The sequence below is a fragment of the Nelusetta ayraudi genome, unplaced genomic scaffold (genome assembly GCF_046127955.1).
Source record: "Nelusetta ayraudi isolate G7.1 ecotype Tasmania unplaced genomic scaffold, CSIRO-AGI_Nayr_v1 ptg000042l, whole genome shotgun sequence".
NCBI lineage: Eukaryota > Metazoa > Chordata > Actinopteri > Tetraodontiformes > Monacanthidae > Nelusetta > Nelusetta ayraudi.
In genome coordinates this window covers 9,784,899-9,807,913 of record NW_027466092.1, presented here as the reverse complement: position 1 = coordinate 9,807,913, position 23,015 = coordinate 9,784,899, and the positions used below count along the sequence as shown (strand labels likewise).

At 40.3% G+C, this 23,015-nt stretch overlaps 2 protein-coding genes across 4 annotated transcripts; one reads left to right on the top strand and one right to left on the bottom strand.

The window, feature by feature from the left end:
* The first annotated feature begins 295 nt into the window (after nt 1-295).
* On the top strand, nt 296-14,350 carry LOC142893531 (GRB2-associated-binding protein 1-like). 2 transcript variants are annotated; one of them, XM_076034185.1, is made up of 14 exons: nt 296-444; nt 606-849; nt 5,656-5,784; nt 5,898-6,063; nt 6,484-6,658; nt 7,426-7,970; nt 9,514-9,590; nt 9,720-9,829; nt 9,918-10,180; nt 10,729-10,800; nt 11,768-11,861; nt 12,117-12,246; nt 12,331-12,465; nt 13,002-14,350. In XM_076034185.1, the coding sequence occupies exons 2-14, from the start codon at nt 775-777 to the stop codon at nt 13,185-13,187; spliced, it is 2,157 nt and encodes a 718-aa protein (XP_075890300.1). In that variant the 5' UTR covers nt 296-444; nt 606-774; the 3' UTR covers nt 13,188-14,350. The 2 variants fall into 2 exon arrangements, with proteins under 2 accessions (XP_075890300.1, XP_075890298.1); XM_076034183.1 differs by having other exon boundaries at nt 7,306-7,970.
* Nucleotides 14,351-15,962: 1,612 nt separating this feature from the next.
* LOC142893532 (uncharacterized) lies at nt 15,963-21,160 on the bottom strand. 2 transcript variants are annotated; one of them, XM_076034186.1, is made up of 9 exons: nt 20,756-21,160; nt 19,443-19,648; nt 18,873-19,008; nt 18,295-18,336; nt 17,413-17,492; nt 17,231-17,321; nt 17,038-17,145; nt 16,767-16,919; nt 15,963-16,484 (listed from the first exon to the last, which is right to left on the bottom strand). In XM_076034186.1, exons 1-9 carry the CDS (start codon nt 20,784-20,786, stop codon nt 16,411-16,413), a joined length of 921 nt encoding a protein of 306 aa, XP_075890301.1. In that variant the 5' UTR covers nt 20,787-21,160; the 3' UTR covers nt 15,963-16,410. The 2 variants fall into 2 exon arrangements, with proteins under 2 accessions (XP_075890301.1, XP_075890302.1); XM_076034187.1 differs by having other exon boundaries at nt 15,963-16,481; nt 20,756-21,154.
* Between the last annotated feature and the right edge of the window lie 1,855 nt (nt 21,161-23,015).

Here is a 23,015-nt window from a genome sequence, read left to right as displayed (position 1 = left end):
CACTTTTTTTTTTTTTTTTTTTTTTTTGCAATTATGACCAGAAATGTGTTTCCCTGCATTTCCATGCATCAACAATGTATTCTGACTGAATGGGTTAGAATGGTCTAGAAGTGAAAAAATGTCTTTCCCACATTGTCATTTTGAAGGAGCAGTGTGTCTCTCATGGCGCATATCCACCGGGAGGAGAGGGGGGTTCCTGTTATACAGGAAAGGATCAGAGGGGGAGGAGTCGGTAAGAGGAAGAGGAGGGGAAAGTGGGAGGAGAGAGAAACGGAATGTCCGAGCAGAAGTATTGTGTTTGGTTATCGCACAGCCTGGGAGAATAGGGAAGAGGGAGAGGAGAGACTCTGCCGGGAAGTAGGAGCCCTCTCAGAATGAGGCGGACACAGGAACAGCTCCCTCGGACAGACGTTGTGCCAACAAGAAACAATGACCACATGGCAAGTAGGTGGTAAAAGAGACGTAAATGAGTTATTTTAAATATTCTTGGTCTGTTTTTGCAACATCTTAAAGCTTAAATCCCTTTTTGGTTGATGACTGATTGAATCATTGGCTCAAATCTGAAGTGAAATTACAGGCATGACTGAAATTCTTTCCATCATCAGATCCAACTCTTGCCTGACCGACTTTTCACCTGATGCCTGATTGGCTGCAGCCGACTGCTGGGAATCCTGGTTGACAAACTCAACCCACTGGATTGGGGGTCTCATCAGGGACTGTGAGCTGCATCATTGGGTTGAGTGAAAGTTGCGCTGAGGGGTGTGTGTCCTCGAAATGAGTGGAGTCGAGGAGGTGGTGTGTGAGGGATGGCTCCGAAAATCACCACCCGAGAAGAAACTGCGCCGTTATGTGAGTAGTCATCTTGTCTTTTCGCTCTCAGCAAATATAAACACACAAAAATGCAGTCCTGAGGATAAAAAAGGATTTTGCCTTTCGTCCTGCACTGTTAAGTCTAATTTTCAACACTCTACTGGGATCCTTTTGGATCACACAATATCTTAAGTCATTCTAAGGGTACACAGAAGGAGGAAAAAAAAAACAGAAGTAACACTAGCTTATGTGTAAACCAGTGAGGTAAAAAATAAACAGTCTCAGAGTTGCACTTTGTAATGCCAGTGGAGGACGATAAATTCCTTTCGGGATCATGAAAGTGGGAGAATTGTTTTAAACACTGTCTACTTTGGGTTGATGAGGAGATTATGTGATTATTCGCAAGCAAAATACCAGCTTTCTTGCGTATATACCGAGAGGCGGGCCTGCCCCAACTTCTATTCCTCGCTAAACCATGTGTTGCTGTGTGACAGGTGGGCATGTTTCACGCGCCAGTCAGTTGCGCAACGTTTCCAACGTAAGATCATATGCTGGTTTTCCGACAGCATTTCTAATGATGGGAATAAAAGTCATTAAGTTTTAGGAACTAGATTTCTGCGAATCTCTTAGTTCCAGAAAAAACAGCTACTTGAGCAAGCTGTGGTTTTGTTTGTTCTCTAAAAAGTTACCCACACACTGATACCTCAGGAGGCAACAAGAAGTGTCAGAGATACAGCTGTTTCTCATTGGACAAGCTAATTAAATGTCAAAGTGCTTTGCATGCTTGACATCTGAAACCTGGACCACCTGGCTATTAGCAAAATAAAGAAGGTGACTAAATAAAAAATGTATTTCTCCTTCACATTCCTAATGCTGCTCAGTGGAAGTGCTGAATTGTGTATTTGATGCGTGCTGGCAGGTCAATTCCTAACACCATGGTTGGTGTTTGTACTTTGACAGCATGGCTCGCTTTGCAAAGAAGAAGCAGCTTAGGCTCTTGGTCACACACACAAAGGCACCTACCCACTCAAAGCTCAAAGCACACACACACACACACACACACACACACACACACACACACTGCATATCTGAAATGCCTTGCCAGTGAGTTGACTTAATCTCATCTCACCCATATTCCATCTCAAAACATCGTTCCCTCTCCTTTTCCCTCTCCTCTTGACCTTTTACACAGTTATCTGAACCTTTTTTCCTTCTCTGTCTGTGTAAGCTTACACATGTACAGATAACACGCACACAATGACTTACGTGGAATTGATAAAAAAAAAAAGAAAATGTGATTTTTTTTTTTTTTTTTTTGTACTGGTGGTCTGGACAACGTCGCAAGGAATTCCTTAAAACAGAATTTATCCCAGCTGTGAAAGCTTGTATGACGCCAGCACTTTGTTGTTCTGCACTTAAGTCGAGATCTCTTCAGCACCTCAACAGGTGGCGAAGAAGAAGGAGAAGAAAGAAGGAAAAGCAAAAAAAAAACCATAAAGTTCATTGTCCAGAACTTGTATACATCAAGTCATGACGGTATACACAATGGAGTGTGTACACACACACATAGCGTCTGGCCAGCTGTGTTTCAACTATCAACACAAACCAGACACACACACACACACACACACACACACACAATAAAGTCCTCTGTAATGGCTGCTGCAGCTCGTATGCTCGAGTCTTTATGTTAAGTTTAGAGCCAGAGTTCACAAACCGTACCTCATTTTACTGTGTAGGCAAAAAGTGTGTGTGTGCACACGTGTGTGTGTGTGTGTGTGTGTGTGTGTGTTGCGTGGCATTATGTAATAAACTAATCGCTCTCAGCTGGGCCTGCTGGGAAGAACAGGGCCTCCCTGAAGATTTAGAAGCTGCAGAAACTCATGCGCGTACACTCAGTGTCTGTCACACACACACACACACACACACACACACACACATTAACAGGAGCAGAACCTGGAAGAAACTCTCCACAAACTTCAGTGCAACAAAGAATGTCACACACTCCAGTTGAATGCCGACCAAAAAGAACTCATGATGTCTCAAAAAACAAAACAAAACACGCAGCCACTTCCCTCTGTCACCACATTCCAGGGAAGTGAGACAGAGCCTGAGACTCCAATATGAATTTCAGGCTCCTTTAACACTCACCTGCAATCTTTTTATATAAACTGCTCCTAATTTGTGGTTATCTGCCTTCGATTTTTGTTAACATGAGGAAAAAACATCAAAATTTTTTTGTCAACGTAATGTAAGGAAAAAGACATTTGCATGTGGCAAATTTTGCAACAAAAAAAAATGTCTGTGCCACCACAGCGTTAAAACTTTTTCTTGAACTGCCATTCCCAATGGTATCAATGGATCACATCGTTTCACTTAGGGATTGAAGGAGTTTGATTAAAATAAAATAAATAAAATCATTTTCATAACTTAGACTTAGACTTTAGTTATTTTCTGTATGCCAAGTCTGCTGAAACTTTCAGTTTGGATTCAATACCCAACCAAGTGCTGAATTCTGAATGAAACTGAAACTGAACACACCCACACCCTCACCATCACCCCCCCCCCACCCCCCCCACCCCCACACACACACACACACACACACACACACACACACACACACACTTACTGGCTGTAAAAGGAAGGTCTGAAAATAAGGAACTGAGGAGAGGAAAACTTTGTTTTTGAGGACGGCTGTAAATACTGGTTTGGAGGCAGGATGGAGGTACTTGTTTTATTTTGGATCCCATTGTGGCCTCTTCCTGTCAGGGTCAAAGGCTACAGAAGGAACAAAACATAAATGAAAGGATGAGATGCCAAATATGGAGAAAAGATTGTTTTATTTCAGTTATTATAAGTAAAGCATGACATTGTGTGTGTTTGCGTGCGCGTGTGTGTGCGTGCGTGCGTTTGTGAGTGCGCGCTCATAGAATTTATTGTTGTTCATGTCAATAGCAACGCATCAACAGCTTTGTTGACCAGAACGACCATTAGTGATATTTGCAGAGTAACATCAAATGTCCCCACACCATAACATGAAAATACCAAATATATATTTCTCATACTGCTCATACTGTCTTTCCAGCTGAGGGACAGAGCAACAGATTCAGTTCATCTGGCACAAAAGGCTTCAAAGCCTTTGCTTGCTAATAAACGGATGTCTTTTTGGACCCATGTAATTAATAAGTAAATTAACCTAAATCACCAAAACAATAAATCAGTAGCTGCATTTACAAATTGTTGTTTTGTTTTGTTTTCGCACCCAAAAGGCCTTTCATTAAGCAAATATTTAAATGAATGCATCAAATAAACGTTGGAAATCTTAATGTATTTGCTCAATGTAATCAAATTACATGGCGTTATGATTCCTGACACAAGTCCTTCATGCAACTTCATGCAGTATATTTAAATGAAGCGGCAATGAAAGAAAGAAAAAACACACATTCATATATATATATATATATATGTATATATATATATATATATATATATATATATATATATATATATATATATATATATATATATATATATACATATATATATATATATATATATTATATACATCTTTGCCGTAATTTTGATTCTCATAAACTGTTTTAGATGATAACACCTTAAAATCTTTTATCCACATCACATTTTTCATCTGGTCACCCTAGTCCCTGTAGAAGAAGACACGGGTGAATATTTCCTCACTTGTTGCTTCCAACCTGCTGCTTTTGTTTGGCCGGTCGCCTGCAAAAACCAGCGGCCATCAAATGGAGCAAGGAGGACTGACAAAAAGCACACATGACTGCCATCTCTTTCCTGCATTTCCTGGCCAGCTACTTCCTCTTCCTGCCTCGCTGTGTTTGGAGAGAAAGCAGGGAGAGTGGAGGGGGAGTTCCCCAGTGTTTGATTGCTGTGCACTTTGATCACACGCACGCACACACTCAGGCACGCCTGAAGAATCACGCTGTTGAGTTGAGAAGTAATTAAGCAATGACAGAGAGAGATCCCGGGTCCAACACATTGGCCAGAACACACAGGGGTGCACAACAGAAGCACACATCATGGTGTCGGAGCCCAGATTCAGATTCAGCTCGCTCACTTTAAAAAATTCTCTTGACGCTGTTTGATTGTGGTGTGTGATTCACAGATCTTCTACCTCGAACTATCTCGCCACACACACACACACACACACGCACAGAGAGTGATAGTGAGTCATGTTTCAAATATGAGGTGTCGTCCTTTGATAACTCGAGGGAGTTGGACCCTTCCCACAGTCCTCAGCCGATGATGGAAACAACCTCGCAGAAATGTCAAACATCCAGCAGATCTTCATGGGGGTGCGCATGTGCAACATTTTGTTGACATTCATAAGCACTGGGATGTGTAACTCAGGAGAAAGGGAGAAACCACTGTGAGTCTAAAACGTAGAAGTTGGGGCGGTCTTTCAAAATTTAAAAAGATAAAAAATAAAAAGTAAAGAAGTATAAAAAGTATAAAAGTATTTTTAAAAAAACAAAAACATTTTAACCAAGAAATTATGAGCAACTCAATCATTTAACAAAAGGGACAGTGAATTTATTAAGCCTGCATTTCTGTGATTAATGTAACTTACTTTCATTTGCTTTAGTTTTAAACACAGAATAGAATCCATTCCTCAGGTGAATGTGCTGTTGAACAAATTTTAAATCCTCGTTTAATTTTGAAAGTTTCTTGTTTTCACAAACATATTGTTAGCACACTGTAATATATGTGGGTACATACCACTTGTTTTAGTTGTTTGCCACTGTGACATTCATGGCGCTGTCTATACAACTCATTACTTATGGACATTAATTATTGTCTCATCACCACCAGGCCTGGAAAAGGCGCTGGTTCGTCTTGCGAAGCGGCCGCTTGAGTGGGGAGCCTGATGTCCTGCAATACTACAAGAACCAGCAGTCCCGACGGCCAATCAGAACCATCAACCTCAACCTGTGTGAACAGGTAGATATACACACAAACACACACACAAGGAGTCAACTACAGTGATTGGTAATTTTCCCTAATATCCCCCCCACTGTTTGTCAATCAGCTTGTCTCTTTCCCTTGTCCTCGAGGTGGACGCTGGCCTGTCCTTCACCAAGAAGGAGCTGGAGGGCACCTTCGTCTTCGACCTGAAGACAGAGGAGCGGACCTGGTACCTGGTGGCTGAGTCTGAGGAGGACATGAATCGCTGGGTGTCGTCCATCTGCCTGCTCTGTGGCTTTAACCAGACTGATGAGGGTACGGCAGCGGGAGGGGCGGCAAATCTCCCTGACAGCTTTTTTTTTTTTTACTTGCGTGTGAAATTGGTGCATGTGTAGGTTGTGGCTGAGTCAGTGTGAAAACAAGTAGGAGGAGTGACAGAACATGTTGAGCAAGAGAGGGACGTGTCCTTGCAAAATGCCAATAAGGATTGAATTTTGTGCCTATGATATATGCAATTTAGAAAACATACAGTTCAAATCCTTTTTTTCTAACAATTAAAGCTTGTACTTACTTTTGACACCGATAATCAATCACTTGTTGTCATCGCACAGCTCATCCCCTGGTAATAGTTTTTAATTGCCATGTTCACTTTTGACACTGCCAACAGGAACAATAAAATAACTCATTGTTATTTAATCACGCATTAATTTTTTTTTTTTTTTTATCTGACTCCAGAAAGACTTCCTGTTTCTTCGTCCATCCCAGCCACCACCAGGACCAGTGACACCATCGCCATGGCAACAGGGTCACTGCCAGCACCGTATGATCCCGTGAGAGTACGAAACAAGGAGAATGAAGGCAACAGCGAGGATGATTATCTGTGGCTTTCACACTGCCAGAGTCAACTGAGGTAATTCCCATCCAGGAAGTGAAAGTTCATTCTTCTGTCGTACTACAGTCAGAGGTTACTGTTGACCAGAAGTCAACAATGAGACTAAAACTTACAGAGATAAATAAAGATAAAACAAATAGATGTCATTTACAAATGTATTTACATTTTTTGGGGTTGTTAAATGTTCAATCTTTGCATCAGAATTTTGAAAAAAATAATGAGTGAAAAATTCCATTCTAGAAAACATTGGAACTGCATTTTTCCTCTTGGCAGAGTTCCTGTGAGGGCAAAAAGCAGAGATAAATAAATAAATAAATAAATAAATAAATAAAGCAACTGATCAAATCTAGTTCACTAATTTTTAAATGCTGTAGTACTTTTGAGTAAAGCACTAATTTTTGTGAATGCAAAAAACATTATTCCCTTTCTGGTCCAGTGTAAGGAAAACCAGTAGAGGGTGAATAGAGCAGACTAGCAGTCAGCACTACAGGTTTAGACCTGTTCTATCCAAATAGGCAGGATCACACCCACATGTTCCTGAAACCACAGCAACCCAACAAACTCATCAACTCAGCAGAACACATAAATAGAAGAGGTTTTGTTTTTGTACGTTGCTCTGGTCTGATCTGTGTGCAACACTGTTTTTCCACCTTCATCCCCCCCAGGCCTCCTTTAGGTTCCTCCAACTCTCTTGAAACCGACTACAACGACAGCCTCTGCCCTCCTCCCTCTGCAACCTCCTCCTCTTCCTCCTCATCCTCCTCTCCCTCACTCCCCCCCAACAGCCTCCCACCTCCGTCTTCCTCCACCTCATTCGGCTCTAGAACGGCGCCCTGGACTGTTGCCTGCATGACGGGCCCACTCAGCCACTCTCTGGACACCAGCATGACCTCTGACCTCAAGAAAGGAGCCGGCAGGCCACGTTGTCACCCGTCTCCTCACCCCAGGAAGCACTCGCTGGATTTCCATCTGCGGCCGGTGGCCATTTCGCTCACGGATGATGCGTTCGCCGCCTTGCATCCCAACACGCACAAATACACCAACAGCGGTTACCAGATCCCACGCCCGGCCTCCACCCCACAGCCACAGGCTCCGCGCCGTCCATCTTCCACTCCCAGCGTCGACTCGCTGGAGCTCCACGCCTCCACCCCGACTCCCCCTCCGCGCCCGCCGAAGCCTTCAACGTTTGCAGCCCAGGTGGAAAGCTCAGCGGTCAGCATGCTCCCTAGGTCCGCTTCAGAGACGGGCGGAAGGGACGGATTTGTGGAGGGCGGCAGAGGTGGTTTGCCGAGGAGTAACACCATCACCTCACCTGGACGCAGTCAAACAGGTTAGAGGGGAGACCCATTTGGCATGTGTGATTGTATTACAAATGTATACGTCTTGACAAGAGCTTATGGGCATATTTCAATTCTCAAGTCTTCATCTTCACAAGCTCTGACCAAAAACGTGTTTAACTGATGTCAGAACTAAGTTACCAACCAGTATTCCATTTAAAGCAGAGTGTGAATGCTGGAGGCTACTCTTAAAAACACAGAAGAGCAGTCGCAGTACGGCCAGAGGATTATTATTTACAATTTTTCACTGTTTGAGAATGCAGTTGAGCACAGCATGTAAACCAAAAAATAAATAAATAAAAAGGCTTCAGAGTCCCACCTACTTGTGCTCCTCTCAACTCACTTGGCCACCTTCCTCGTATCATATGGGAAGCAATAAACACTGAGCAAGCAAAAATAATGTGTGAAAAAAAGTGACGAGCTAAGTATATTAGCCGCAAGCATGTGAATGCTGAGTGAACAAGCTGGATATGCTAATGTTATCTAAAACTATGCTGGAATGTGTGAGTAAAGCTGATTGTTCTCTTTGATGCAGGAGATTCCCCACAAAGAAATGTCAGCCGTTGCCTTTTGGTTGCTTTTAGATCAACCAATACGTATTTATTCAAGTTATTTAAAATGAATCCTTTTAGTTTTATACTACTAATAAAGTTTCACAATCCCTTTAGTCACTGCGAGAAAAGAGAAGGATTGTTGGTAATTAAATGGATTTATTCTGAAGAATTAATGGCTTATATCCTCACAGCTGATCCTTTATGTGCTTGTTTTTACCAGTTAAATTGGCATTAGGTCCCTATATTAAGCCAAGGCCATTGCCCAACAAAGAACAGAGTTTTTGTGGGTTTTTTTTTTACCTGACCTGCTTCTAGAATCCAATGGTTTTCATAATGTGAGACCTCAGTTTCACAATACAATAATGGCTATACCAGGCTAAAGTTCCAAATAAGTCTTTCTTTAGAATTATGTAATATTTATTGGCAATTTATATAATGAGATTACAAGGCCAAGCCAGCTGCCAACTGCAAATAGCAGGGCAGAAAATGTATAGCTAGTTCTGCTATAGAAGCAATTTCTGAAGTACACAACAGATAGGAGGTTTTCTACACATTAGATGTAGATATACTATAGAGTCATCCTGTTTGGATTTATCTACTTATCTAATCAGGGAGAGAGGCCATGGGAAGCATTTAGAAAGGGGAGAGAAGGTTTGTTTCAACGACAGCAATCTCTTTAGCAAAGCGACTTCTTCCGTGTCTTCAGTCATCTGCTGTCTGTCAGTATGTTTATGGCCACGCGTTTCTCAATTTTTCTTCTGGCCAATTTGTCTGTTAAGTCTTACCACTATGAAGGAATTACATTCCAAAGTTGAAGTCTGAACAATCATGTTGCTGTGCAAGGTTAATAAAAAATGTAAAAAAAAAATTAAATTCCTCATTCACAAACTGTCAGCAGTCTGTTTCACAGTCTGACACCTTTTCTATATCACCATCTCAACTCAGCACCAAATTCTGAATCTCTGAGTTCTGTATGTTTCAGCTTGTGAGACTTTCAACGTCCCTCGGTCCGACAGAGCGAGCATGTTTGAGTTCAGTGAGAGCTTCAACAGCTACTTTGTGAGTAGAATTCTCTCTGACAATCAATATAGTTTTTCTTTATACATATATATACATGCGTATAAATAAATATATTTAGAGATGTGCATATTTATAAGTAGCTGATCATTCAATTTAACTCTAAATCAGTTCAACAAAGGCATGGTACCTCTCGGAAGTGTTTGCGCTGAAGACGACGACGTGGATGAGAACTATGTTCCCATGAGTGCTGCCACCACTGAGCCTCCTGTAGCACCGAGGTGAGTGAAGGGGGAAAAAAACAACAGCTATTTTAGCTATTTTATGTAATTGCTTTCAAACTTAAAAAAGATGCTTCTGATGTCCCAGGGTGCCTCCAGCTGCTTCCTCTGAGCCCTCTATCCAAGATGCCAACTATGTCCCCATGACCCCACTCCCGGTCGCAGGCGAGCATGCTTCCCTAGGGAGGCAGGTCCCCCCACCGGCCCACATGGGCTTTCGTAACTCCCCACTGACTCCCGTCGCTCCGCTCACACCGCCGCTACGGAGGAACTCTGTCAATACGACAAGTGGATCGGAAGTCGAAGCCACGCCCCCTCCGATTCATCGCAATCTGAAACCGCAGCGCAAAGGTCAGTGGTGAGGTTTCAGTGGGTAAAAGAGTAATTATTTGTAGAAGTTTCTGCCATTTCACAGTGTGTACAGGGAAGTCAAATCTAAATTACAGCATCATAATATTTTCAAGCGATAATTGAATGTTCATTACATTATCTGGTATGTAAGAAATTCTCAGCTCCTTATATTGTCAGGAGTAACCTCACACATTTAACAATTTCAATTTAAAAACACCTCTAAAAGATATCAGAGCGTCTTGATGTGATATTGGTGTTTGAATACAAATACAAAGCAGGAAAAGCTTTGAGTAAGCTTAAAAATGATATAGCTTATTTTTACAAGCAGTTGTGACGAGCAACTAAAAACATTTGGCTCACGGGCTTTTGTGATGCGTAAACACCGTCAATGCTGCAGCACAATAAATATTAAATGAGCATGAAGCTTTAGGGTATGTTTCCATGCAGGTTTCAAAAGACTGTATTGGACTTTGGGTGTTATGTTAGACGTAGTTTTTTTTTTTCAAAAAACAAATCAATCATTTTTCCTCTTGATTGTTTGACTGCAGGAGTTTTAATGAGTCAGCCTGCAGGGAGAGGTGACATTCAAACTGCAGAAGAGCCTAAACAGAAAACAAAAGGTAAAAATGAGTCACTTCAGTTTTGCCACTTCCCCTCAATCTACAAAAGCAAAATGAAATGCCCTTGGTTTTGCCCTTTTGTGATGTCTGATAGAGTCTCCTCAGTGATGTTAAGACAATGGTTTCTTATGGTTAATATGTACTCCACAATGTTTTCATCCTTTTTTATTTGTTTGTTTTTTATCGATAATACATGTTGCATCCATGGAGAGACAACAAATATTTTAAAGTACCGTAGACCTTTAAAGCAGAAAGAAAATGAAGCAACATAAAACAAATAGATGCATTTATATTGGAAAAACTGTAATCCGAAAATTGTAGCTTTCACTGTCAGATATTTTGTTCTTGTATTTTTTTAGAACTTTCTAGTGAGAATGTATTTATTCATCTCAATAATTCTTTAAAATACATATCAATACATACAGCACATGTATATGTGACACGATACTGTATATGTATAGAAAGCACAATACTGCTCCAACTGCAAAATTATGGCTAAACATAAAATTTCGAATAAATAACAAACAAATATGCTTCATCCTCCTGTTGTCAGGGTTTTCACGCTTGAAGTAAACATAACCTGCAGCCAACTTTCTGTGTCGAGTGTTTCGTGACTTTCCCAGTCATTTCTCACTCCCCCATGTTTCCCTTTGGCTTCTACTACTTTTAATTATTTACCTGCACCCACTTTGCTCACTAGGCTACGGTACAGCGTCATGACAGGCATGTACACACCAAATATAGAGCTGCAGCCTGTCAGTCCTTCCCATTAAATATTAGCAATGCTTGAGAGTCCTGATTGTTCAACCCCGGTTGGATTTTTCTCAAACGTTTAATTCTGACCCATATCTTTTTGAAATAATGTGCATCGTTAACACAATGTGTGGTTACATCCACACGCTGGACATACAGAGGGAACTTGTAGTTACTTGAGTTATAAATATAAATCTTGTTTCTTTTCCTTCAGTAAAACCAGCTCCTCTGGACATCAGCTCAGCACAGGACTGGCAAGAAGTACCGCCCCCAGTCCGCTCACCTGTCACCCGGACTTTCACACGAGGGTGAGTTTGTGTGTATTTTAGAGTAGCTTGAACATTGTCGACACTTTTGTTGTCAGTGAAAAGGAAAAAGTGATCAATAGTTAATGTGCTGTACCAACAGAAGTAGAGTTAGGAGATGTAGCTGTAAGTGCTCTGACAGAGGTCATATATAACCACACACGCACAAACACACTGCCCTGTATTACCAACATCAAAAGCATCATCCATCTTATCTGTGTGTGTGTGTGTGTGTGTGTGTGTGTGTGTATGTCTCAGTCCTTCATGTCGACAGTCAGCCAGACCAACGTCCGCTCACAGCTCTTCTCCTTCTTCTGATTCTGACGATCCGGATGAGAGCTATGTCGCCATGACAACCTCCAACCTCAGCTTCAGTGCAGGAGAAGCGGTACTGAAACCCACCCACCACAATTTTGTTTTGTTCTTCCTCTTAGTTAATGCGATTAATATATTAATTCAACTTTGTACGTAGTCTCTGAGGCTTATGCTGCACCGGGCATCAGAGGGTGGGATCAGCTGCAGCCCGTTGCTACCACGTGCCAGAGACAAGCCAGTGGAGTACCTGGATCTTGATCTCCACACTGGACGATCAACTCCACCAAGACAGGTGATTCTCTTCTTCATCGTCTTCTTTTTTCTTGCAAAATCATGAAAAAGAAACAGAATTTATTCACAAAACATCATGTGTGTGTTTTGCCTCTAGGAGGCACCAAATCATTATTTATGTCATATTAATGCCCTTTTAGAATAAAGGGAAAAAAAGCAACTAAATTTTTAGAAAACCAAAAACTGAACCAACTCATCATGAGAAGGTGACTTACTCATGCCGTTGTTTTAGCACGGTGACCATATTAACATTCAACTTCTCATTTGTGAAATTTTAAGTACCACAAGTCAATTGCCTAACAAAACTTTGAGCGTCTTGAAATTTTTGTCCATTTTGTTTGAATGTGTGTGTGTGCGTGTGTGTGTGTGTTCACATATGTTTTCGCAAGTGTGTGTATTGCTTTTTTTTCAGATGTCGACTTTATTACTCTAATTTTGCTTCTATTCAGAGAGCACTCTGAACATTAATGACATAATAAAAAGTAAAAAGTAAAGGAAGAGGGAGAAAAAACTCACTCAATGTCTTATCTTAACCAGAAACGTTGCACAGCTGAAGGTGGAAGCGGCGTTAACGACGGGGTCGGAAGTGGCGAGGAGCGAGTGCAGGGCAGCCGCACACGCGTGGACTATGTAGTGGTCGATCCCAAAAGAACTAAGGCCCTGAGGAATACCAGAGAAGCATGGCATGATGGGCGGATGTCTACGGAGAAAGAGAAATTCTAGAAGTGTTACAGTCAGATACAGACACAGGTAGATTCAAACACAAACATATGGTAGCTTGTTAGAGCCAAATGTAGTTTCTACCACTGCTAGACTCTCAGTGAAACAATAATAAAAATGTAAAGGTGCAGTGGGGAGGCAAAGAATGATGGAACGATTTTAAAATAGCCACACTGCCAATGGAATATGCTAATGCTGATGAGTGAGAAGACATTTTCCCTTAAATTATGGAACCATTTTATTGATTTTATTTTCCCTGTGGAGATGTCAGCTAACTCGAAATATGCTAAAATATGCTTTTAAAAATTATTTTTATTTTAGCGTTTGGAAACACAGTGCAGCGACACAATATAGACAAAAGTTCTCATGGGTATTTACATGTTTGATTTTTGTTATGTCAGTCACTGCTTGAGAGCAGCAAGGAGGTTTTCAAGAGGAACGAGGAAAACTAAATTTAGTCCAAAAGAAACAAAGACTTCTGTCCATGTTACATCCACAATTTAAAACTGTGTGTCTTAAAACTAAGGCATTCCATTTGCCTGCTGCGGCAAGAAATCATGTTTTATTTATAGAAAACCTTATTTATCTCTAACAAAAAAGCCTGTGAAAGCAATCTGAGACAAACATCCATAAATATTGTGTTAAGTGGTAACTCAACTGTAATGATAACAGGGTTTCCTTACAAGAAAGAAGCCATTCAGTATGTCTGTCCTTTTTGGAAATTTTTAATGCATGAATATATCTAAAAAAAATAAAATAAAATAAAAAAAATGTTAAACAAAAAAAAAACTTTTTAAGCTACATTTCGTTGAGGTGCACTGATATGCCAAAAAGGCTCACACTCTCCATTGTTGTTGTTTTTTTATTTCTCCAAACAGTATTGACATTAGTAATGACAACAAAGTATGCACAGAATCTGTGAATCTGTTTATTATTACTTGATTGGAAATACTCCTCTGCATCTCAGGGCTTCTCTTTTCAAAATCTAAATGAACCCAGACAAGCAAGAATAAGAAGAAATTACAGTCAGTCTTTAAACAAAATGCTGCTGAAGGGGGGACAGTGATGACAATATACTGTATAGTTTACCACTGCTGTATGACAAAATGTGATTGTAGTAATGACTCTCCATTTGTGAACAATGAATAAACACTACACATTAATCTCAAAGTGTTTCCGATATTAATTTGATTCTCTCTTTTTTTTTGCTGTTGTGCATATAGCAAAACAATGGCCGATAACCAATAATAGTAGTTGTCTTAAAAATAGGATGCAATTACACAAGCTCTACACACACTCAGACATCTGCCTTTTTACTGCGGTCAAGACAACCAACAGTTCGACAGAAGCGGTCGAGCCAGCAGACACTCTCTTTGCAGGCTCCTTGTACACCAAGTATTACAGTAATCACTGTACTACTAAATGGAGAAACTAGATAGAATCGCTTTTCTCTGTACTTGGTTTCAGAGTTTTCACTCCATAATTCCACTACAGGCTGCTAGTACACCTCCCCAGGATGCTCCACAGTAATTTTCAGAAAATTCTGACATCATACAGCCAGTGGAATCATTGATGGATAACTCGGAATTTCTCAGAAATATTAATCTGAAATACAGTACAGCACAACAATAAAATATATATATTTTTTGGATGAGCTTTATTTTGAAATGCTACATCAGAATTTTCTGCAAATTATTGTGTAACATCCTGATGTTGTGTACGACCCAATTGCAGAAGAATCGTGAAGTGACAATTACAAATATTTCAGTAATATTAATCAGTAACCCAGTACAGATACACGCTTCTCTCTCTCCCTCTGACATTGTGCGAAGCAGTTAGCAGTTACCGTAATACCTTGTGTACACAGAGCAAGCAGAAATCGAGTGTCTGCTGCCTCGACCGCTTTTGTCGAACTGATGGTTCGTTTGGCAGACAAACGAAAGCACTCCGTTTGCCTGCTGCGGCGAGAAATAATGTTTTATTTAGAGAAAACTTTACACAAACGCATAGCTAAAGACAACTTCCCATGTGATAGTATGCCTATTTTCAGATTGTTCAGAAATGTATTGCATACAATTGTTTCGGCGGTGCAGCCTTGCATGATTACTTGTGCATGTGTACGAGGAGAACAAGAAGAAGAAGAAGAAGACGGTGTGACAGGTGAATGAGGGAGCGTGGATGCCCGCAGCCGTGGAGGAAAGTTGTGCTACTAAAACTGGGATTCACGGCAAGTTAATATACCAGGCCGTTTATGTTACAAACTAAAACGTCTACCCGACGTATTCCGAAGTAAACTCAAACAGCCACTCGAGTGTCGAGTAGTCAAGCGAGTGGGTCAGTCGCGGTGGACGGCGCGGAGACGAGCGGCTGTTTGCTAACCCGGCTAACACCACTAGTTTAACCTGCAAGTGTTCCGACCCGAATAGAAGCACCATCTGATCCATCCTGGAAGCTCAGAGTTCCTCTGTTTATGATACTCACCCAAACCCCACCGTGAGTGTGTTCTACTGATACCGCCACCTGCTGGACAGGCAGCCGAGAGCTGTGGGCCTCCCTGGACACTGTACAAGGTACTGACCACTTTTTACTGTTGTGCTCTATTGGGAATGAAGTGACCGTTGCACTTTTGGTCCCCTCGAACTTAAGCAGCGGTTCAGTCCTGCAGCTGTTTATTAAATCATAGATGCTGGTTTTTATTGTTTACCTTTACTGGCTTATATAGCGGTGTGCGTGCACCCCTTGCTTAAAACTTGAAAACAAAAACAAAGAGTACACTGGTTGTCATTTCCATTTTTCCTCAAATTTCAGTAAGTAAAAGAAATGTTTTTTATTTTAAAGTTTGCTAATTGGGACACTTTTTACATTCAATATTGTTTTTTAACCGAAAAAGTTAGGGTTTTACCGCACAATGAAAAACAAACATTTGAACATGTCTAACCCAGGCTAGAGACAGAATATAAAGCATGACATTGACTCAAATGTAACCATCATACAGATAATTGTAAGTCATCAGTATAGTTTTTTTGTACAGCATATGAAAAGTTTGTCTAAAACATTGTTTTTCCCAATTTTACAAATCTGCATCATGGGATGCTGGTGATGAATAGCTAACAAAAGTTGTAATTCTGAACCTGAAATATCTTAATTGTTCAGTGTGCATGCAAATACATCCAAGCACAGTAATACACACTGGTTGCAAATGTCAGGGAGGTTGTAGGTGGAATCCTCATTTGAGGGGAAGGTCACTCCATGTTGGCTCATTGATGTTTATATCGACAAAGAGGTCACTCGGGCAAACTGCTAACAAACAAAAGTAGTTTAAAATGATATCATATCAGCCTGTCCTTATTTTTGGCAACATCAAAAATTCACATTTTAGTTATTCTGCACTAATGTTACATGAAGTTCAATTAACAAAAATGTTGTGTTAAGTATTTTGCAGTTACAAAAAACAAACTTGAAAACCCTATTTAAGTTGTTGTTGAAAATAATTTCCCACGTTTTTTCTTTTCCGAAAGTAATTACTTTTTGGCCAACTTTTGCATGTATAGCCATTTCTATCATCATTTTAACATGTCTTACATGGGTGATTGTTGTTTTCGTTCTGCTCCTCCTCCGAGGCACCACTGCTGAGTAAGGTGACGCTGTCCAGTGGGCAGACAACCAACTGGTCACTTGCTGGGGGACTGATCGGTAATGTCTCTAGACCGTTCACGTCCTGCTGTTCCACTGGAGCTGAAGTCAAACAAGGTGGTTCAAATAAAACGGGGGTAGGATGTATTTGCTCATTTGAATAGCATTAAATCCCGACGTCTGCACAATTGATGTCTCCATTATGCATTAGGCATCTTACATTTCAGTCCATTAGAGCCACTTTCCTCTGATTGTGCAGTCGTGCCATTGCCTACTGAGGGGGGTGAAAGGTCATCTGTGGCCACGTCGTCAAACTGGACTGGTGGCTCTGAGCAAAGACAGTGACGCACACATACACTTTAGACTGCACACTCTTGCTCATATCTGTGTCATTTAAATGAAATAACACGCACCCAAGTCATCAAGGTGAACTGCTTCAAAGGTGCCGGTGGGTTCATTCTGATAGTTGACAGGTAGAGGCCGCTGGAGATCAAATGAGTATGTCTGGGAATACAGAAGGTCAAGCTTTCAGTGCGTTGAAAGAATACAAGATGGGAACTGTATTTTCAAAGTCCCTTTGATCTGTGAATCTTACCCTGGAACTTCTCCTGAGCAGGTAAAGGATCACACACAGGCCAACAATCAACGCGATGATTAACACCAAGATCACATAACCTACAGGTAGAATTAGAGGGGGTCACTCAGGTAGATACATTCAGAACCAACAAGAGTTTTGAAGGTTCGATAATTATTCTCATGTCCCACTTGATCTCAAATCTATCTTTGACCAGTTGTGACGTCAGGGTAAAATCATGAGACTCTGTGCATATCCATATTCCTAGTTGCACAATATAGTTGCTTCCTTGGCCTAATCCTAAATGTAAATGTTTATCCTATATTATTTTGTATTCAATTTGTGTGCAACTTTAAAGAAGTAAAAACATATATTTTTGTCTATGGTGTTTTTATGTTAAAGCAATGTTACTATCAGCCTTTAAGTATTTAAGGCCACTTGTACCAGTCTATAGAAAAGCAATTTCTCAGAAGATTAAACCATTTTCAGTGTAGTGGCCTCATTACCCCAGAAACGTTTCCATTAAAACTATAGTATTTATGCTACTTTAAAGGTCCAGCAGCTAACATTTACAGGCATAAATGACCATACATTGAATAAGAGTTTTGATCGTAGTAGTAGTAACAGCAGCAACTGTAGTAGTAGTTGTTGTTATAAATTAGTAATAGATATAAATAATCGTAATAATGCATTATGCTTCCTTACATTTAGAAACTACTGAATATACACACTGGACCTGAAGATCACTAGAACGACTGTTGTACTAAACAGAGTTTTACAATATATTAGTTGCACCTCGTGGGTAAAGGCAATTTCTTTCAACAGATACCATACAGCAGCAACATTGAAAAATGAAAACAAAACAGATACTTTAAATGAATTAAAAATGCTGAATGTTCTCACCCCCAGATGATTGGCTCTCGCTGCTCTCATCTACGGAAACACCTACAAGGTTTAGCACAGAGGTTCAGTGACAGCCACTCACTTCATAGAGGCTGGATTTCTGCTCTGTAGTGGACAATTTATAGAGAACAATATGCAAACTTCCAAACCTCACATAGGCAACAACACTGAAAAGCTGAGTGTTTTTTGTAGTGTATTAGTTTTATTAGTTATGATAAAAAAAAATGATGATACAAAGAGATAGATAGTAATGACGGGGCAAGAAGCGAGGAATGTCCAATTCAGTCTTCAAATTGCTTGTTTTGGGTTTTTTTTAGCAGTCCAAAAAACAAAAAACAATTCAGACATTTAGTTTTTTGTTTAACTAACTCAGATTTCTCAGTTTCTTTCAACTCTCAAAAGGATCAGACAAGTGAAAATGGACTTTTACCACTGTGTATACACATCGTTCTGTGCTGCATCGGCAACACTTTCCTGAAGTGACAACGCGTTTGCATGTGCATGTGTGAGAAACGAGGTCTTGCAGTTACAGTTAGAAGTGCGTGTGGTTTGACACACAGGAAGGCAGACTGAGGTACCTTTCTTTGAAGGACTTGTTGCCTTGGACACGTCCGTTGTGACAAATGCAACGCTGCGGCCCGTCGAGACACTTGTCACCACGATGGTGGTCGCCGTGCTGTTGCCATCTCCCTCTCGAGTGCCTTCCGTTTTGGTCTGTGAGCGACATCAAATGGCGCGGTGTTACAGCCTGGAGCGATGCCATGGCTGACATTTTAGATGCCCTCATATAGCCAAGCATGTACATCTCAACACAATAGCATACTCAGAATAAGACTCTGGCCTAGTTTATCTACTGTCGGTCTTCCCTCCAGGACATCATTGAATATTAAAATCAAACTGAAAGAAAAGGATGGCTTTACCTTCGAGTTAAAAGGTCTTAAACAACAGAGCTCTGAAAGTGCATTTCTTTGTTTGTTTTTGGGTTTTTTTAACCAATGGCAACTAGTGCTTCAGCTCCATGGCCATGCTGCTCAAAAGCAAATGGCATCATGAAGTATCCTGAAGTTTAATCTTGCCAACAAGAGGTTGAAGTCCATGTGATACATGATAAGGTGTACTTGGTTGGCTCGGTTCTGGGTATTTCTTACGTCTGGTGCAGTTGGCTCTGTTTGATTATCCATTGTGGGACTTTGGGTAACAGAGAATCCTTGTGGTGTGCTGAGAGTGTAATTTTGGTCTCCATCCTTTGTTGGCGATTCAGTTGAACCTTTGGCAAGTGAGCGAATACCATCAGGTTTGTGACCAACACCACTTGGTCCATCCTGTCCTCTGGAACGAGATGATGTTGCTAAAACTGAGACAAAAACAGAAAATTAGGCACAATTTGTGTGTGGCAGCAATTAGTGGAAGCAGATCTCCGTTGTATGGAGTGGAAACCAATTGTTGGGACTTTGTTCTGTTAATTTCTTATGCTGTTGGGTCATTCACTTTGTTGCCTCACAGACAGAAAGTCGCATGTTCATTCTACAGCCCAGGTCCTGTCTCTGTGGGCTTTGTATGTTCCCTCTGTGTCTGCATGGGTTCTGTCAGGTCCACCAGTTTCCTCCCATGATTCCAAAGACATGCACGAGAGGCTAATTGGCAATTGTTGTTATGTGAATGATAACTCTTGTTGCTATTGGATGAAATTTTTTCAATTTGTAGTTATTATTTTTTCTATTTTATGCCAGTAGCTTCCTAGGCAATTACAAGTTACAGATGAGGCCTTTAAATAAATACGGAATTTTGATATTTGTCTAATTATGTACACAAAGTACCTACAAAATTTAAAGGATTATGAAGCTATTAAGATATATATTTCAGTTGTTACTGGGGCCACTAAATGTTGGTTGTGGAAAAAACGTAAACGTTGGTTGCTTTGCACCAAGTACATCACAAATGTGCGTTAACTACTGTGGGTTTAGTTTCAAGGAGCAGTGCTTTTCGTATGTGTAAAAAAAGACAAGCTCTGGCATTACAATGTAAAGAGAAAAGTGAGACAAACACAATACAAAAGGACTGGTCACATACACACTCTTATTTTTTTTGTCCACACCGAAGGCAGTTCAATATAGTAGTTATAAAAAAAATTATACATATTATACGTACTCATGATATGAAATATAATGATTATGCTATTGAACAAGAATAACAATAATAATAATAATAGTGATAATTTGCAAAACATTTACTCATGGTAGCATTACACATTAAACTACAGAGAGATAAACAGTCAACAGCACTTTGCACTTGTACTGAACCATGAGGCATCTGCTTTGACTAAGAAACGAGGACACTTCCAGTTTTGCTTATCCATTGATGTCGGAGGCCCAAGATGCTTTCCATGGTTATTCATCACTCGAAGCAGCGACGGACCATCCGGTTGAAAACCTCGGACGAGTTGCCATTTGTTTCAACTTACCCAGGAGGCAGATGTGACTCCACAGCGTCATCGTTGTGACAGATTCGTGCTTTCTTCTTCTCTTATTTACTTATTTTACTCACTCACTGTTGTTTTTTCAAACTCTTGTTAATAAAGCTAGGTGGTCATCAGCAAGGCTGCTGAGGGTGTTTCTATTTATTGCATTCTTTATTTCTGTTCCTCCCTGCTATCTCACTTCTTCTTCCAGACCTCTGTCCTTTGTGTGTGCCCTCACAACACCTCTGCGCGCTCTGCCTCTCTTCCGCTTTCATCCACTCTCACATCACATATACTTTGCTGTATTTTGCCCTCCCCTCCGCCCCCCTTTATTTCTTATACTTGCATGCTCTTAGAAGAGCATATCTTACAGCTTGTGTTCAGATAGGATCATTTTAATCTGACCACAAGTGTAGCCAACAAAGAAAACAACTTCTAAAGAATTATCTATTAACTTTATCTTATTGTAATTGTGATATATAGGGAATTGTGACTTTTGATTTTGTTAAAATAGGTCATTTCAACAGTAATCAGCAGAAATATGCCTTAGTACGACTTATCATAACTAATTACAATTTCATTTCACTCCAATTCATCAATCTTTAGTAAAAGTTTTTGACCAAGTTCAGGTAGGCAGATTTTTGCCACAATGGGGCGAAGTAGAAGGTACCTTGATATCTAAGAACTCTCGCAATATTCTAGTGAAATATTTCATCAACTTTGACGTTTTAAAGTTTTTAGTATGTTTGTTTTTTTGGTTTTCATTTTTTCTATGCTCATTGGGCGACATAACACATTGCAGCTGGTTAAAAGTTCTGCCAAAAGAAATTCTAATACCCAAGTGCAGACGATTAGGGGCCATGATTTGCATATACACATATGTTCATTTGTTTGCTCCTCTTAAACATTATGTCCAACTCTTGTGATCTTTACCATCTTCACTTTGGCACACTTTGTCTTAGTTCCCCTCCCCCCGCCCCGCCACGCTAGCAGACACTGACTTTCTGTCTGTGTTCAGGAACTGAGTCACAAACCACATCCCTTGTTCAGGAGTGACACAGAACGCTTGCATGAGTTTATTGCCTGAACTTGATTCATGTCATGGAAACATAACGTTGGCTTGCTTGAACTGAGCAAATTTTATAATGTATAATATATTGTTATATATCATATATTATTCCTGTATATGCACACACATACAGTATGCAGACAGATAAAAGTACAGCATATTACAAATAGATAATTAAATGAATAAAAAAGAACACAAAAATAAACTCAACCCATTTTTACCAGCTGCCACCTAAACTGGTGCACGTGCATGAATTGAGGCTGCATGCATGCATGCATGCATTAGCGCTGGTGGCGAGGGAGATTGTTACAGACGACGGTAATCAGGAACACTCAGGGTCCTGCCTGCCATGGCCTGGACACTGGGTGCTATAGGGTGCACAGACTAAAGAAAATCTGTTACATCACTGAATGACTGCTGATCAAATGAGATTGAAAACAAAGCAAATCTAAGCATTTGGTTGATTGTTGCACAATGAACATAGTGGATAAGAATCGGGTTTGTGCCTACCATACCTGAGGAGTGGGTCAAACACTACACAGTTTCATCTTTATTCAGTAGCTACATGCTTCAAGTGCTATATTCTTCGATGCCATCAGCTCTGTTATCATCTGCAGTACTATTAGTTACAAAAAGACTGACAGCATTCGGTATGTTAAAACAACTGACACAGCAAGTTGCATAGGTTTGACCATGTTTGATTGATTGACACCGAAATCCATTTATTATTTATCATTGACCGATCATTAATTATTAATTGATTATTATTATTATTATTATTATTATTATTATTATTATTATGCTCTTTTAACTTGGCTTATTTAGACAGTTTCACAACAAGTTGATAACGGTCCAACAAACATTGTACAATAAAACACATAACACATTTGTTTTCTACAGACTCACCAACTGCGCACACTAGCAGGTTTTGCTAAAATCCTTCCCAGTATCATCTGTTCCTGTTATAGTATGTTCCTATTCCTTCCAGACCAAGTGCTGCAACTCTGTTTCTGCCACCCAGATGTTTGTCTGATCTTTGTTTGCAAAAACAGGAACCAACTCACCATACATGGGACCAAACCATCACTCACCTTATCACCTAACATAATCACAGGAATGCTTTTGTATCTTTGGCTTTTCACAGTTAATTAGTCTCAGAATCACAAAACATTACTGTTTTTTCAGGAAAGGGAG

Excerpts from the sequence above, each read along its gene's own strand:
- LOC142893531 (XM_076034183.1), top strand. The coding sequence starts at position 775 with ATGAGTGGAGTCGAGGAGGTGGTGTGTGAGGGATGGCTCCGAAAATCA. Across the intron at positions 9,591-9,719 it reads AGAGCTTCAACAGCTACTTT|TTCAACAAAGGCATGGTACC; the intron begins GTGAGTAGAATT and ends ACTCTAAATCAG. Across the intron at positions 10,181-10,728 it reads TCTGAAACCGCAGCGCAAAG|GAGTTTTAATGAGTCAGCCT; the intron begins GTCAGTGGTGAG and ends GTTTGACTGCAG.
- LOC142893532 (XM_076034186.1), bottom strand. The coding sequence starts at position 20,786 with ATGACGCTGTGGAGTCACATCTGCCTCCTGG. Across the intron at positions 18,337-18,872 it reads AACAAGTCCTTCAAAGAAAG|GTGTTTCCGTAGATGAGAGC; the intron begins GTACCTCAGTCT and ends TAAACCTTGTAG. Across the intron at positions 16,920-17,037 it reads TGGCTCTAATGGACTGAAAT|CTCCAGTGGAACAGCAGGAC; the intron begins GTAAGATGCCTA and ends GTTTGACTTCAG.